At 33.3% G+C, this 17654-nt stretch overlaps 2 protein-coding genes across 2 annotated transcripts; both read left to right on the top strand.

Annotated features, from left to right (window-relative positions):
* The first annotated feature begins 1955 nt into the window (after positions 1–1955).
* LOC104766612 (uncharacterized) lies at positions 1956–4805 on the top strand. Its single transcript, XM_010490522.3, has 3 exons — positions 1956–2487; positions 3796–3980; positions 4257–4805. Exons 1-3 carry the CDS (start codon positions 2055–2057, stop codon positions 4653–4655), a joined length of 1017 nt encoding a protein of 338 aa, XP_010488824.1. The 5' UTR covers positions 1956–2054; the 3' UTR covers positions 4656–4805.
* Positions 4806–10400: 5595 nt separating this feature from the next.
* On the top strand, positions 10401–12270 carry LOC104766611 (uncharacterized). Its single transcript, XM_010490519.3, has 2 exons — positions 10401–11646; positions 12073–12270. The coding sequence occupies exon 1, from the start codon at positions 10554–10556 to the stop codon at positions 11622–11624; it is 1071 nt and encodes a 356-aa protein (XP_010488821.2). The 5' UTR covers positions 10401–10553; the 3' UTR covers positions 11625–11646; positions 12073–12270.
* Positions 12271–17654: the final 5384 nt, after the last annotated feature.

Genomic DNA, 17654 nt, shown 5'->3' on the forward strand with positions numbered 1-17654 from the left:
GTTAATAAAATTATAACAAAATTAAATTATAATTTAAAATTGTGTTGACTATAATAATGTGTTACAAAATTTAAACATATCACTTACGAAACGAATAATATATATTTATGTCTAAAACACTATACACTTTAAATTAGTCTACTGAAAAATATACTATTAAGCCATTTTACATCCTTAGTAAAACTAAATATATAAAAATGTTAGAACTTACTTTAATATATATATATATATATACATATATATATAAATCTATCAATTTCACTTAATTAGTTTTCAATTTTTTTAAAATAGTAACAAATCGTCCTGCGGTGTACCGCAGGTTCAAACCTAGTTGTATGTAAATATCATGTTCAATTAAATCAAGACATTGGACAAGATAAGGTCGTCTCATTGATGTTTTGGAAGACACGAGACCACTGCAATTGGATATTTCTCAGTACGCCTCTGTTGCTGATGTCTCAGATCCCAAGGGTTGGCTCCTTCGTCGTTCTTGGAGTACCATCTATCATGTTATCTCTTGTGACACCCCGGTTTCAAAGACTTGCGAAGAGGTTTATAAGAACTAATTTGGCCACCTATGTCATTAAAGTGCACTTATCTTTTCGGTCGAGAGTCTTGAGAGAATTCTAGAATTAAGCATACTTGAGCTGGAGTAGTGTAAGAATGAGTGACCTTCCGGGAAGTGACTGTCGGAACTGTGTGAGTGAGGACAAAACACAAGGAAAGATCATGTGGTGATTTGTAGGGACGGTAAACAAGTATTTAAAGCTTCCTGGACGTAGCAAACTGACCGTCAGATATTGATGGACTCACGGGCCTACTGAGAGGATGTGAGGCCCATTAAAGAGGTGAGCCAATGCACTGGGATTGGACATGGGTCCACTAAGAGGTGCGGTCGGGGTGTTACAAGTGGTATCAGAACCAAACCCAGACGAGTGTGGAGTCGAGTAGACTCACACTGTTGGGGGTGACGGTCTTGGTGCGTAACGAGGACGTTGCGATTTGTTAGTAGGGGTGAATTGTGACACTCGAGTTTCAAAGACTTGCCGAGAGGTTTAAAAGAAATGATTTGACCACCTATGTCACCAAAGTGCACCTATCTTTTCGGTCAAGGGTCCTGAGAGAACTCCAGAGTTAAGCGTGCTTGAGCTAAAGTATTCTAAGGATGTGTGACCTTCTGAGAAGTGACTGTCTAAACAATTAAAATATATATCTCTATAAATTAATAATTATTAATTTACACTATATAATAATTAATATCACTATATTTTACTCCTTGTGTTCCAATATATAAGATCTTTTAGGCTTTTCTATTTGTTTAATTTTATAAGATTTTTCAAGTTTCTATGTACTTTTTAATATTAATTCAATAAATTTTGCCTATTTAAATTTTAAAGAATTTTTTAATATTATTTCCATAAAATTTGTTTTAGTATTATTTTAGAGATTCTCAAAAATAGCACAATATTTTTTTTCCCCAAATTTAGCACAATATTTCTAAAGTTTCAAAAATTGCACTATATATATTTCAAAATTAAACCCTAAATTCAAATATTAAACATTACCTCTTAAAACTATGTATTAAATGTGAAATTAAGAACCCAAAACATAAAACAAAATTCTAAATTAATTATAAATATTATAATGTGTTAAATGTTTTTTATTTTTGGAAATTTATGAAGTGTGTGTTATAATTTTCCATAAAACTTGTTTTAATGCTAGTTTAGGATATTTATCTTTTTTCTATTGTTAAATTTTGTTAAATGATAAAATATTTATTATTTGTTAATCTTTGTGTTTTATCTAGAAAGCTGTTACGATAAAATCTTTGTGTTATAAATTGATTAGAGGTTTTTACCCGTAGACTGTTTTAAAACTCCATGTATAATTATCTTTCAATTAAAAAAAAAAATTAATAATAAACATTTATAAAAAGAAAAGAACCAATCCATAATCATGTCAAAATATTCAGGATTAGATTTACAATCGATACCTTGGAAAACGCACCGTTCTCTCTCTTTCTCTCTTTCGTAACCAATTTTCTTTGTTAAACAATGTCTTGGCTCTTCAAATCTCGCGGCGATGATGATGATGATGATCCCAAACCTACCTCTCCGACCACCACTCATGGCGGTGTCAAAGAGGATCTATCTTCCATACTCCGCGGCGTTGCAGCTTTCCTCGCACCGCCTCCTTGTGCTCCTTCAGTAGACGAAAGCCGCCTTTTATCTGATTCACCAACTCAGCTCGCACTTGTCGGGATCCGCAACGATCTGGCTGAGATTCGTGGAAATTTCACCAATTTCGCATCTAATTTGCTCCTTTTTCCCAGTAAAAGAGAAACTAGTAGTAGTAGTAAACAATCTGTGTTTGAGGTTGAGGGTTTGGATCAAGTTCCTGGGATTTCTGAAGAAGTTGTCGATTTTGCTACTAAAATCGCCACCAGACCTGGTTGCTGGACAGATTTCCCTTTGTCACTCAACACTGGTAAAAAAAGAACTCAAATTCGTTTTTTTTTTACCGTTACCTGTTTAGTTGGATATAGGAATCATAACAATTAAGGATTTTAGACTGCATTGATATAGTTGACTTTTTTTTCTTTTTTTTTTTTTTGGAAAAGATTTATTGTGAGTATTGGTTACAGAAGTCTACCCTTGGGATATTTATCTCTTGAAGCCCTGGTCTTTAGGATCTCTAGCTTCTCCATTATCTCTGGATTACATTTTTATATGCCATTTTGTCAGTGTTCTGTGTATAGCCTTGGTTAGCTTGGAAGTATTGTCAAAGCTTATATTGGTGGTTTCCATCTATTTTCCTTATTAATATCTCTTGATCCAAACAACGCTGACGAAAGATTTATTTAGTGAATTATTGTATGATGAAGTTTGGTTATGATTACTTACCGTGTCGTGTGTTTGTTAGGAAAAGATTGATTGGTTGGTTGTAGCCTCCATTATTTTTTTTTAAGGGAGTTCCTAGGGTTTTACAGATTTAGGATAGACCGTCCAACAGTTTCCTCTTGGGATATATTTCTCCAAGCTCGGGTCTTTAGGATCTCTAGCTTCCCATTATCTCTGTAGTTTTCATTTCCATCTGGCACTTTTGTCTCAGAGCTTAAATTTTTGATGTTTTTTTTTTTATATTTCCAATCGCATATCTTCGGTCTGTACAACCCAACCTAGTATATAATCTTGGTTAGCTTGGATATGTTGTCGAAGCACTTACTGGAGAAACATGATTGTGCTTTAAAATGATATAGTTGACATTTTTCAGTTGCCAAACATGATTGTCCTGCGGTCTTTCTGTCTTGTTGTGTAATTTTCTAGACCTTTTCAAATAGGATTTTTATTGTTTCTACAATTGATTTTGGTTGTAGACTCCCCTGTTCATTAGATGGATCTCTAGAGGGATTAAGATTAGGCTCGTCCGTTTCAGCAGTCTCCTCTTGGGATATACTTCTTCAATCCCGGATCTATAGGATCTCATGCCTCCTATTACTTTCTGTGGATCATATGGAACATATCCATATGCAACTTCGATTCTTTGTTTCTTATTTCCAAAAATATATATTCATTTCGTACAACCTAGTACAGAGGCTTCATTAGGTTGAAAATATTTTCGATGCAGTTAAAGGGAAGAGCAATATCTTCTTGCTGCACAACCTAGTAAATACGCTTGGTTTGCTTGGCAAAATACTGCCTAAGTACTGCCAGGAGAAAAAGATTGGCGGTATTTGTGATTTGCCTACTGAACTATCCTGAAGTTTCTCTCTAACTTTTGATGTCCACATTGCAGAATTCGAATTGTCTGAGGCTCAGAGGGCACATGCATCAGCCATTGAACATCTGGTTCCTGGCCTTGTAGCTGTGAAGAATGAAGTTAGCAGTTACATGGATGATGAACACTTCTGGCTGATTTATTTTATTTTGCTGATGCCGAGACTGAATGGACATGATTTTGAACTCTTAGCAACCTGCAAGGTAAGGCTTTATACTAGACATGCATCCTGCAGAATGTTCAGTATCTGATTCTATAATTTAATTCGTGAACGTCTCAAGATGAAAAACAAGGCTACGATATAATTACTTCTTTTACGGATTAAACTAAGAACAAGTTTAGAAACGGTAAACGCAAAAAAATTTTGTGTGATGCTTTTGAAATTGGATGGTTCTTGTCTTTTTATTTGCTCTGCATTTTTTTACGTATTACTATGGTGCCATTTTCTGAATCGTTGATAACTATATTGCGCGGCACAGGTATTTGAAACAAGGGATCAACTTTTACTAAAGCTGCAAAAGAAAGAGGCAGGGTCAAGCAAGAGGTCTGTTGGTCAGGAAACTCCTGTAGAAGGTAGCAGTAGGGCAACAGAAACCGTGGAGGGAGTCATGGACAAGATAGAGACTCTGAAAATTGAACAGAGAGAGATAAGTGATGAATCATCTGAAGAAAGAGGGAGGAGTTTCAGAGATGAAGAGGTAATCTCTTTCAGTGATCTAGATGTAGACGAGCCATGTTCCAACAGGAGTAAACTGAAAAGACCAGCATCAAACGCAAGCGGTTCAAGCTGGGTTCAGCTCAGCAGGAGTCAAGTTGGAAACAGCAAGGATTCCGAAGGTGATTCCAGTGACTGGCTTCCGATCGGCGATTCTGATTAATGTTGAAGGTAGAAATTGGATATTACTATAAAGTTACGACTATTGAACGTAAACGTAGCACATTTTAGTAATAACCTTCGGAATCCTTGCTGTAAAGTTACGACTATTGAACGTAAACGTAGCACATTTTAGTAATGAATTAATTGGCTACTTGATGATGTCTAGGGTTAGAATAGGAAAATGCTGTCCTACATATCGCCTTTACATATATAACTTCATTTCAGACATTATCACGGGGATATGGATTGTTGATCAGTGTCCACAAATCACAACCCCAGAAAAAACAGGTCTATCTATCTACAAGTAGAAAGAAGCAGTGGATCATAACTCATTTTAGGCTGTAAGAGATTAACGAGTGGCCGGCCACTGGATGTGGTGGAAGAATCTAAGCCATTAAAACAAAAAATATAGCACCTCATGCGTCATTAGCATACATCGCAGCTGACAAAAGTTACGAATTAATGAGTCATCCATCTGTCATTTGGAATTTACGACCGGCCATATGCACTGACCACTGGCTCTTGTTGGACTGATGCATGTTACCCGATTCGTATCCGTCCCGAGGAGGAAAAGAACTGATCTTATATAGCTTTTGATTCAGGTTAACACAGTATCATTATTCATTTGATAAATGATAGGGTACCGCATTATTCACTGTTTTTTTGGATAACATACTGTGGTTTTCTCCAAGTAATCAAGTTTTCTTTTTTCTTTTGGCGAAAAATAACCATAGTTTAATTTAAGAAAAGCTTATTGTTATTTAGATGTAATTCACACTTCTTTATTGTCAGTTAGATTGATACGGAGAGTTTATGAGTGGTACTCATTCATTAAATGGCCAATCCGGACTTTTTGCAGATAGATATGGTAAAAAAGGGAATAGAGTGGTGAAATGAGAAGTTTGAAGAAATTAAAAAAGAAGAAGATGGTCCACGCACACATGTTCTTTTCTTTTATGACACTACGTAACAAAATCATCACCAAACAACAAAAAGAGTATTCCAATTTTTCTCATGTCAGTCTTGCTTCTTTCATCTGTCTTCTTTACCTCTCAACTATATATTGGATATAACCCTATAGTAAAAAACTAAAATGACCTAAATTAAAAGTTTAATTAGATGAGTTATTTTTGGGCTAAAATACTTTTTTTTTTGCTTTGTTAGAATTAAAAGAAAGTCAAATGTACCCATCCAGCAATTTTTTAAAAAATCAAAATATTTTCAAAACTCTTTTGGACTAGTTGTGACAGATTTGTTATGTACGACATATTTGTTTTAACATCAAAGATATTTTTATGACATTTATTTTAGACGATAACTACGACAGATTGATAATCAATGGCATATTTATTTTTCACTACAGACTTATTAATAAAAAAACCACAGACTTTCATAATATATGACAGATTTGATATAATGTCTCACAGGTTATATTTCACACTTGTTTCAGATTTTTTTTTTCTTTTTTAACTATCGTAAAGTGACAGATTTTTTTATAGAAAAATAATTACTAATTTAACGTGAAGTGATAATATATTTGTTTTAAGTTACAACAGATTTTTTAAGTTAAATAAAAATCTGCCGTTTAATAACAATTTTATTAATGTTTTTGAAAAATTTCTAAAATGACCTACGTGAAAACTATATGTTATGACATATATGTTTACATTATGACAGATTTTGTTTTTGCTTTAAAAAATCTGGTGTTTGATAACATATTTATTAGATGTACAAGGTAAATATAATAACAACATATTTGTTTTAAGTTACATTTTTTCAAATCTTATTTTTATGCATTATATTTTTAAAAAATCATATTTTTGAATAAGATTTCTAAATATCATTTTTATACATTAAAATTTTTCAAAATCATATTTAAAAAGAAAAAACTTAAAATCATATAATTAACATATTGTTATACATAATATTATATTTTCCATAAGTCATATTTTAATATTATTTTTAGCTATATTTTATTATTAAACTTATTAAAATATATGTTTTAAAACATCATATTTTATACATACTATGCTTATAAAAAAAGTTTTGAATATTATTTTTGTACATTATATTTTTTAATCATATTTTTATTTTATGAATCTAATTTTTTAAGATATACTTAAATATTCTATTTTTATATATTATATTTTTCATTAATCATAGTTTTAAATCATATTTTGAGACATTATAATTTTTTTGTTTTTCATTTTTTTAATTGAAATAAAATTTTTGTGGGTTTTCAGTCTTTCTATATAAAAAATGTGAATTCTAGTAATAATGGAGTGTGTTAATCTAGAAATTAATTACCAAATTTGTGTCAAATTAGTATATTTTATGTTATTTGTTACAAATTTTTAATATAACTAGGATTTAACCTGTGGTACAATACAGAATATTTTTTCTTTTATATGTATGTAACTTTTTATGATTTTATATTAATATAGATGATGTAATGTTATATATAAGTAGCGTGGGTTTATTTTATATATTTTGGTGAAAATTATATATGATTAATGAGAGTTATGAAATATTATCTTATAAAAAACTTTGAGTTACTACTAAGGCAAAACTTTTATACTCAATTTTTAAAAAACATAAAAATCAGTTGTGCTAAAAAATCAAATCTGATCAAAAGAATCATGAACCAGGCGAGACGGAACGGTCATTCGAACTGGTAACCTTGCATATCCTAAACCATTTCATTTGACCCTAGACAAACAAAACATTTTTAGAATCATGAATTAATCTCATTTTCTCATATTTAATTGACCGCCCCCATCTATGTTTTTGTGTTTTTTCACTGTTTTTTTTACTCTTCATATTATTTCTCGTCAATTTCGTTGTCAAATTTTTATGATAATTGTTATCTTTACTTTTATCGTCCAGTTCTTCCTTATACTCTTCTTCTTTCTTTTCCTCGTCAGCTTCCTTACATTCTTCCACTTAATAATCATTTAAAACCATTTTTTTACACTACCACGTAATTTTTTAACCCATCAAACTTCAAAACAAAAATCATTGCCTCTTTTTTCATAAAATTTCATGGATCAGCATAGTCATCACATGCACTCGATTATTGATCATTTCACCCGTATAGTTACTCGGTTTATTGAAACTTCTCGAACCAAAATCTTTAATACTACAAAATTGTAAATTACTTGCAAAGAAAGTAATATGAACACATGTATAGCTAATAACAATGTGTTTGTCGTCCATCATTTTTCTTTAAACCTCAAAAATTAACTCAAACAACGTTAAATCAAGGTCTCGCAACGTGATCCTTCTTCCTTGGACCCAAAAATAAAAATTTTACTAAAACAATATCAAATCGCATATCAAGCCATACAAAAAAACATGTTTTACAGCTCATAAGAGACGTAAAGCACGAAAATAGATAAATAAGATATTTTCAAGATACTAAAAAATCAATTATATAATATTTAATAATATTTATTTTTTTTTCTTTTATAGAGTTTAAATATTATGATATTTTAAAATTTAGGTGTAGTTTAAATATTTATAACATTTTAATTTTTTTAGAGTAAAATATTAATGATACTTAAACTTTTGATAGAATTTAAATATTTTTAATATTTTAAGCTTTCTATGGGAGTATTCATAATATTTTTAAACATTCTATAAAGTTTAAATATTTATAATTTTTGAACCTTTAAAAGTTTTGTTAATTACAATATTTTAAAATTTTTTAAATTTTAAATTTGGTCGCTTGATAAATCAAGCTTCCTGCTCATTTGTAGTTGGAATCATATTAGTCTTATTTATAATAGTTCTTAGTCATTGCCTACAAAATTTGTAGCCGATGTGGGATGTTGTTTATACAGTTATTTCTATGAATTTTAATATAGAAATTTTACATAATTTCAAAAATGTTAAATATTGAGCTGTCTGATTTTGATTGGTCGTTTTAAAAATCTTAATATAGAAAATTCTAGAAATTTTTAAAATGTTAATCAGTGAATGCCTTAAGGAGCTTAAAGCTCCAACTTTTAATTAGTATATATATTTGTAATTGGCAAAAAAAGTTTTGTTATTGAATTGTGATTATGTATAAATATTTACATAAAAAATCGTAATTAAAGAAAGTAAGATATTGTGGTTAACATTCTCGATTAGATTTTATTACAAAATATTTCATCCAAATTTTAATATTTATTCAAACAACAAAGAATTATTTATGCAAATCTTATAAAAAGAAAAGAGTAGAACACAAAATGTACTTAAAAATGTCATTGAGTAGCACTTTAAACCTTGAGATATTTTCACTAACACTATAAACCTTTAAAATGATTTCACTAACATTTTAAACCTTTAAACTAACTTTCCTGCTGGTATAGCCACGAAAGATGACAGAACAATAATATCTATCAACGTGAAATGGTTAAACTATGCTGGTTTGATTTAAATACTTGTTTACTTCATTTAATTTAATTTAATTTATTTTTTATGACGATTGATAAATAAAATTAAAAATACATCAAAGCAAAAAAAAAGGAAGAATCAGAGGTAAGGTTAAAACATTTGACAATGTAAAATTGAAGAAGAAAATATATTTAGAAGATTAATTGGTTTCCAATGAGAAGCCAATCGATTTGAATCAGAATCCAGTGGAGATGCATTTATTAAAAGGATTAATAATGTAAAGGATAACGTCGTAAAAGTTTTTTCTATAATAAAGATGAACACAAATTTATTTTTTTATCTTTTTATTTTATTTATAAAAACTAAAACTAATTAAAATTTAGATTAAACCAACATAATTTAACTATTTCACGTTGACAGATATTATTATTCCGTTACTTTTTTTGTCGGTACAAAAATGAAAGTTAGTTTTAAGGTTTAAAGTGTTAGTAAAATTATTTTAAAGGTTTAAAGTGTTAATAAATTCATTTTAAAGATTTATAGTGTTAGTGAAATTCTCTCAAGGTTTAAAGTGCTATTTAGTAACAAAATGTTAATATAGATTTGTATATGAAACCACGGTTAAAGTACTTCGTTTATTAATCAATGGTCGTAGTAGACCATCTTTAGTCCGACTGTCGTTGGCCATGTACTGGTCCTTGCCATCTTAATTGTTTCTTATTCGTCCTATCCTCAATTATTAGTAAATTAACAAACTATGAAACTCAAATAGTAAGTAGAGAAATACTTATTATCTTATCCAAGAGTGTGCTAGCTGCTATGCTGATTTCTTAGAGTAACCACATTTCAACTCATGCTCGTGTTCCCTAACCTAAAACCCTTTCATGGTGCATTCCAACTTGAGTATCCCACGGTCCTCGAAAGCCACACCATTATTTCAAATAGCCTTATCCGTCTTCTCTATGGGTCCTTAACAGTCGATCGACTTGTGGAGATGCTTAGGAACACACACACACACAAAAGCCCGTAAACCAAATGTTACTCAATTTTCTAGTTTTTCGATAGTGTTTTTACTTTATATAAATATTATCAAGATTGATGATATCAACAACGTACTTACCTTTGGAATTTTAAATCATAATGTCCTAGTCATTGTAATGTCTCGCTAATTTGATTCATTACATTTCGTACTAGTTAAATGAACAAATATATTGGTTAGGAGGACCCAAGATTGTACAGTGTTAAAACTGAAGTTACCTTTGTTAAAAACTGTAATTAACCGAAGACAAAGAGACAATTACAAAAGGAGTGAAAAAAATTGGGGGACATGTGATGAGATATAGCGATGGGTCATGAAGGGAACCTTGTATTCTTATGATAATTGCCAACCATGCTTATTTTGGGACGTCTCTTCTTATTGCAGAAGTAGCCCCCATCTTCACGTGATCCTTTCTTCCCATTCATTCTCTATATATTCATATACTCTTTCGTATAGTTCCTCCATCCACTCTAACTCAACATGGACTCTATCAAACTCTCATCTCTCTCTCTCTACCTCTTTCTCATTTTCATTATCTGTTTTCCCCAACATTCCCTCTCATGCGGCTCTTGCAACCCCCAGAAGGGCGGAAAGCCCTCCGTTAAACCCCCAATACACGTTCCAAAGCTACCAGTTCCTCCAGTAACCGTCCCAAAGCTACCCGTTCCTCCGGTGTCAGGGCTACCCATTCCTCCGGTGTCAGGGCTACCTGTTCCTCCTGTGACCGTCCCAAAGCTACCTGTCCCAAAAATACCGGTTCCCCCTATAACTGTCCCTTCGCTACCCCCCAAGCTACCCGTCCCAAAGCTACCCGTTCCTCCGGTGTCAGGGCTACCCATTCCTCCGGTGTCAGGGCTACCTGTTCCTCCTGTGACCGTCCCAAAGCTACCTGTCCCAAAAATACCGGTTCCCCCTATAACTGTCCCTTCGCTACCCCCCAAGCTACCCGTCCCAAAGCTACCCGTTCCTCCAGTGTCAGGGCTACCCATTCCTCCGGTGTCAGGGCTACCTGTTCCTCCTGTGACCGTCCCAAAGCTACCTGTCCCAAAAATACCGGTTCCCCCTATAACTGTCCCTTCGCTACCCCCCAAGCTACCTGTCCCAAAGCTGCCCGTTCCTCCGGTGTCAGGGCTACCCATTCCTCCTGTTTCAGGGCTACCTGTTCCTCCTGTGGTAGGCCCCAATCTGCCACTGCCACCTTTGCCAATTGTTGGTCCCATCCTCCCACCCGGGACAAAGCCACCGGCCCCAGGAGGCGGGGATTGTCCTCCACCCCCAAAGAGTGGGAAGGCGACATGTCCAATAAACACTCTAAAGTTGGGTGCCTGCGTTGAGTTATTGGGTGGTTTAGTAAAGATAGGGCTTGGGGATCCAACTGTTAACAAATGCTGTCCGTTACTTAAAGGCCTGGTTGAAGTGGAAGCTGCCGCTTGTCTCTGCACTACTCTTAAGATCAATGCTCTTGACCTAAAACTCTACGTCCCTGTTGCTCTTCAGCTTCTTCTTACCTGTGGCAAAAATCCACCTCCAGGCTACACTTGTTCCATATGATAAAGTTCACTTCACTTGAAGGGTATGCTATTTCCCTCTCGTTTTTATTGGAACTTGGAATTTAAAATGTCGGTATAACTTGCATTACACAAACGTGTCGAGTCCAATCGATTAATATGGTTTTATCATACACCCTTTTTTATACCTCTTTGAAATTAGAAAATGTTATCGTTGAGATAATGTAGGTTGGAATTCAACATTTTTTTTTTTATTGTTTTTTTTATTTTTTGAAATTCAACATTATTATGAACAACAAATTTATAAATGTCCATGTTTGAACAACAAATCACTTTATATGAAAAAAAAAAAAAAAACAAATCACTTTTTTTTTTGGGTATGCATTTTATACATGTTCAGTTAATGCGCTTGCAAGTGTGATAGTACCTATAAGTAGATATAATAACGAATCCATGACCAAAATTTATTTGATTTTTTTTTGGTTACGCAGATAGTTTGGAGAACGAAGTGAGAAGAGAAAAGCAGAGCTACAATATTTCCTTTGTTGGTTTATCAAATCATATCATATCCCGTTGATTCTTTCCTCTATATATCGTTCCCTCTGCTTGTATCAACAATTAATGTGTGTTTCTAGACAAATGATTCTTCTCTTTGTATTAAATGATTTGAAATCTTTTTTATTTATTTATTTGACGTGAGTATGACCTTTATAAATTACTACTTAAATGAATCAACATATTAATTTAATTATAAATTATTATTTTTGGTTCAGTTAGTATATCGATAAATTAATAACTCGATAAATTATAAAAAAAAACATACTACCCATTATTGATTTACTAGGTAACAACTTGCACTATGTGCGAGATAATTTGATTCAAATAAAATTATGATGCATAAAATTATTATATGTGATCCAAGATCCGTTTTTGGCAACCAAAATCTGTAATAAAACGTACGTTTCACATGTAAAATATTTGAACGCAGAAGAAATTTTTTAAAAATCATAATGAAATAATATAGTTAAAAATATCTATGTTCTTAAAAAATAGACTTTTAATGAATGTTGTTTTCCCTTTGAGGTTTTTTTTTGGTAGAACAAAGGGAGTAAACTCCCCTAAATTATTAAGAAAAAATAAAATCAAATACAAACAGTTCGTTGTGTAACATAACCACTAACATCCTGCGAAAGCAAAACCGCAACACAATGTGGAACAGACTCAAACAAATGTACACCAAGTTGTAAAGAAAAAGCATAGGAAACTAAACCATCAGCAAAACGGTTAGCCTCTCTATGCACATGCGTAATCCGGACCACCCAGTCCCTTGATATGAAGCCATGGCACATACGTACTAAGAAAGACAGCGGATGAGTCACACTAATCCCTGTCTGTAAAAAACCGACCACTGTCTCATTGTCCACCTCCAACTCCAACCGCTCTACTCTCTTTGAGTTTTGAATATAGGCATGAATATATTTCGTTGGTGTTTTTTTTTTTTTTTTTTTTTTTTTTTTTTTTTTTTTTAATTCCTCTATAATCCTAATACGTTTTAGATGGTGATCATGATTAAATCCTCACATATAATTTTTTAAATTATACATAATTTGAACATTAGGTACAATCATGATGATATATATGCATTCAACTTTCCAATTCACTGAACTATAAATTTGATGAACATGACCGAACATTGCAATTATCCCTACGTTATTGTGTATCCATTTCGTCTTTGAGTTCATATACGAACATATGACTTTAAGTTCTTAAATTAATCAATTACATTTATTAATCGTGAGTGGGTTTTGAATATCTAATTGGAAACCTAATTGAGATTAACATTGTTGTGAGGGTGGTAGAAATGTTTTTTTTAATAAAGAGTTCCCCATGTGATCCATAGTGAATAAGTGTGTGTTTATCTTCCTATGAGGAACTTGAAGATCATGTCTCTCCCTTTCAAAAAGTTGTAATTTCCCTTCTTCCAATTTGCAAAGAGTGTATTGGACGTTTATTGGAGGTTAAACTTGTTGTGGAGAAGGGGTTTTTGGATAAAGATTTCAAAATGTGGTCCATAGTAGATGGTGTAATGATCTTCGTCAACAATGAAGACAATTGTGATGTGGTTGTTAAGGTAGAATCTGAGTTATTGTGTGAGAGCTATTGTTGATTTTTTAGATTCTTATTTCTTATTTGCTTTCAGATATGCGGAAACAATGACAATCTCAATAGCATGTTTAGATTATTTCTTTCTCAATTAACATGCGTGTTAATTTTGTTTTTATTTCTTTAGGAAGCGATCTATATTTGAAATTTTTTTGGGAGAGTTACTATAATATTACTAAAATGTTTCCTTCTTATTTGTTGAGTACGAAATTGTTGGAAATTATTAGAATAACTTCTGTACCTTTGTACCCCTGAAACTAGTGTTGAAAAAAATGCAATTACGGATAATGCCATTAAAAGAAAAAAAAAACATTAAGAACTGAAAGAAACTCTACCGGTTGTTTGATGGCATATAATTCTGGTACATAAAGATGGTAGATATAGTTTGGTATATTAAGATGGCAGAGTGAAGGGGTACATTAGATTTAATTGGTATATTTAGTTGTAGTGATGGTACACTTAAGTTAAAGGTAGATTAATTTGATAGATATATGATGGCGGTAGATTAAGTTGGTAAATGAATTGTCTTTGATGATAGACTTATTTTTTGAGCGGATAGATCGATAGACATAAAAGGAAGGGGAGATATTTATGATAAACTAAAGACCCGTTGCAAAAGATATATTTGACAAACTTAGTCCTTAACAGATATTTTTGGTATACTTACATTGTTTTTTGAAATAGTTGTAGTAGTGTATTGGTAGACTTATAATTTGTGGTAGATTAAGTAGACATTTGTGACAGCTGTAAGTCTTACCAGAATACTACGAATTAGTTTGAGCTTGCAAAGACAGTATAGAGTTGCGATAGACTTATAGTTGGGGCAGAGAAATCAATCTTGCTCTATTCTTCGCCTGGAGAAAACATGTTTTTCCTACTCAGTTTCCGAAATCCTTCCTCTGGGTACACAAATGCAAGAGCAAGATATCGTTTTGGTCTGTGGGAGGTGGAGGGTAGCCAAAAAGCGATGGTTGTTTGATGTTGATATTAACAAAGGGTAATGGATTATAAATGCCGATAAAGAAACCAAGTTTGAAGACTTTACTGCTATGGTGTTCGATGACTTTGGTCTCTGTGAAGGAACTTCTGGAATACAGCTGAACTATATGTTAGAGAGATTTTAAAAAAGTGGATGCGATATGCCACCGGTGATTGTTTCGAATGGTAGGCAGTTTCAAAATTATCTCAGACAGTGCAGAGGTGAACTCGTCCGGCTATGTGTTCAGATTAAAGAGAAATCTGGTGAAACATTGTTCGAGGAAGTTAAACCAAACAACACAGAGCCTAAACCCAAAACGCCTGAAGTCTTTGTAGAGGATTTCGTAGAAGACGCAGAAGAAATGGGAAAGAAAGATGAATAGTACGAGAGTCGGAATGGAGACGGTGAAGATAATGTAGGAAAGGATGTAGTAGACGAAGAAGCAGATGACAAGGAGAACAGTAGGTTTGATTACTGTGACGACAGCGATGGTGCAAGTTCAGGGGATGAAGACTATCAGCTGTACTCCAATTTCGCCCCAGATGTAGGAGAGGAATCATTGGACGACGGACGTGGTGGTGGGTGTTGTAGAGAGGAAAAGGTGTGTAACAAAGAATCAAATCTCCGTACCCGCAACACTAACTCCGCAATTGATGCAATTGAGAAGGAGGTTCGCAAAATAGAAAACGGAGGTGGTGATATAGCTGTAGGGGATAAGATTGATAGCAAAGCTACGTAAGACTTAGGGTGCTGATTGTATTAGACAAATATGATTATAATGTTCGTGCATCAACGCCTACTTTGCTAATCGTAGAGTGTTGGGTAAAAGGTTTTAAATGGAGACTACGAGCTTCAACAATTGGGGATTCGTCAGTGCTGCATATTCACAAATATTCTCGTGAACATACATGCTCTGTTACAGAACAATATAGCCGTAGGCGTAATGCTACACAACCGATCCTAGGTCATTTATACAAGGCGTATGTTGGTGGTGTAGGAGTTTCTGTTGTGCCAAATCTTGTCGGGGAAGCGCTCAACCTCCCCTACGGTGTACAGGTGGGAGACATTAATACTTACAATGCAGTCTTTTTAATGTGTATGGGAGTACAATATAATTCCATGATTTGTAGAGGTGTTTATGAACTAGTTATAATAGGTGTAGGGGTTGTCGTCATGGGGGTAAATTTAATAAGAAACTGTAATATAATTTGTGGTGTTGATATAGGGGCTTTATCTACGTGAAGATGTAGTGGAAATAATAACAAAAAGATTGTAGTATTAGTTTTTTTGTTTGTCGGAGTAGTTGATGATTTTTATTGGGTTCAATACACATATATAGAATTCTATCCACTGGATGTTTTTCAACGCTGATGTGTTTTACTGTCTCCCATTTTCATATAATAGCTTGGCTACTGGAAGACACATCGTACACTAATAAAGGCGCGGGAATATGTGAGGGGTACACCTGAAAGTGGATAAGCTGAATTACATTCATAATTATACAGGTTGAGGTGCTCTAATCCAGGGACCCTTACTAAACTGGTCGTTGATGCAGAAGACAGATTCAAGTGTGTTTTCATTGAGATTTCTGGATGCATTAAGGGTTTCAGGTATATGCGGAAAGTTGTAGTTGTAGATGGAACCTTTTTGAATTCAGATCAGGTGTTTTATATAGTAACGTCCAACGAATTCAGATCTGGGATTCATATTCACCGAGTTGTATTAACGTATTTGATATTGCCCTTAAATACATCTAGAGTGTTATATAGAAAAAAAAACAGCTTACATTTCCTTATGATGTTCCATTCCTACGAACTCTGGTTTTATATAGATCTTCGAAGAGGCTAATGTGTTGACAAGACATGGTGCACCTACAGAACATTTATAAGAATAAGTTATATATGGTTTACCAACCGTTTTATCTATCTGATCTATCATATCGAACGTACCTTCGTATCTTCCAACCTTCCAGAACCGCAAAACACAAAAGGCAGGCTCGGATGTATATGTAAGATCACACCCGTTTCCTTCCCAAGCATTTATGAATCTAGTAGCTAGTCATCTATGACACTACATTTGAGAGTTTGATTCCTACAGTTTTGTCAAGTTAATATAGATTGTGAAAAAACTTAACTTTAAAATGAAAATGTAATCTAAACGTAGAACAACTCTCTTTCACCTGCCATTCAGTAGGGTGAAGACAACTTCATTAAACGCATTTGCACCCTCGAGAATTCTTTTGTCTTCCACATCAACTACACACCCAGAAACATCAGTATATGGGAAGTCACATACTTTAAACGTTAAAATGTACTTTCTTGTGAGATGGTCCTCTAACCTAATTATCAAATTTTGGGGATAAAAACTATTTGATTCTGGAGCACAAAGATATCAGTTAGTTAAACAAACGGATTTTTAACAAAAAAAACCATTTCATCAACAAAATAAAAGTGTTTGAAAAACGTACCGAAAGATCTGGGATGAGAAATTCTGCCACGAGATATATCACCCAAATCCTCGAAACGGAAGTAATTTTTTGGACTTATCGATTCGAGCAGCGTCATCTCTGATTCACTAGTAAATTTGATTTGGAAAGGATGATGAGTATTCCTCTCCCTAAGTGTTGGCTGGATGATCTTGAAATTCCTAATATGATACCAATCACCATCATAGATATACTTCCTCAATTTCTTGTAGGTTCCTGGTAAAAACGCCACCTCGATTGTGTCACCCTATAAATAGCATATCAATCGTGTATAAGACCACTCCTACATTAACAAGTATGTCGTGACATTTTTTTAGTAAATTGTTCTTACCCGTTCATCAACAAGGAGCAGAACCCGCTTTTGGAAGAATTATGTAACAAACCACGAATGCAAGACCTTTGCCTGGATATACCAATTCGTTCTAGGAGGGTGAAGATCAGCGATG

This window comes from Camelina sativa, chromosome 19 (assembly GCF_030686135.1).
Source record: "Camelina sativa cultivar CO46 ecotype springtype chromosome 19, ASM3068613v1".
In the NCBI taxonomy this organism is placed as follows: Eukaryota; Viridiplantae; Streptophyta; class Magnoliopsida; order Brassicales; family Brassicaceae; genus Camelina; species Camelina sativa.

Coding starts and splice junctions, on each gene's coding strand:
- LOC104766611 (XM_010490519.3), top strand. CDS start 10,554: ATGGACTCTATCAAACTCTCATCTCTCTCTCTCTACCTCTTTCTCATT.
- LOC104766612 (XM_010490522.3), top strand. CDS start 2,055: ATGTCTTGGCTCTTCAAATCTCGCGGCGATGATGATGATGATGATCCC. Junction 2,488..3,795: donor CCCTTTGTCACTCAACACTG/GTAAAAAAAGAA, acceptor TCCACATTGCAG/AATTCGAATTGTCTGAGGCT. Junction 3,981..4,256: donor AACTCTTAGCAACCTGCAAG/GTAAGGCTTTAT, acceptor TGCGCGGCACAG/GTATTTGAAACAAGGGATCA.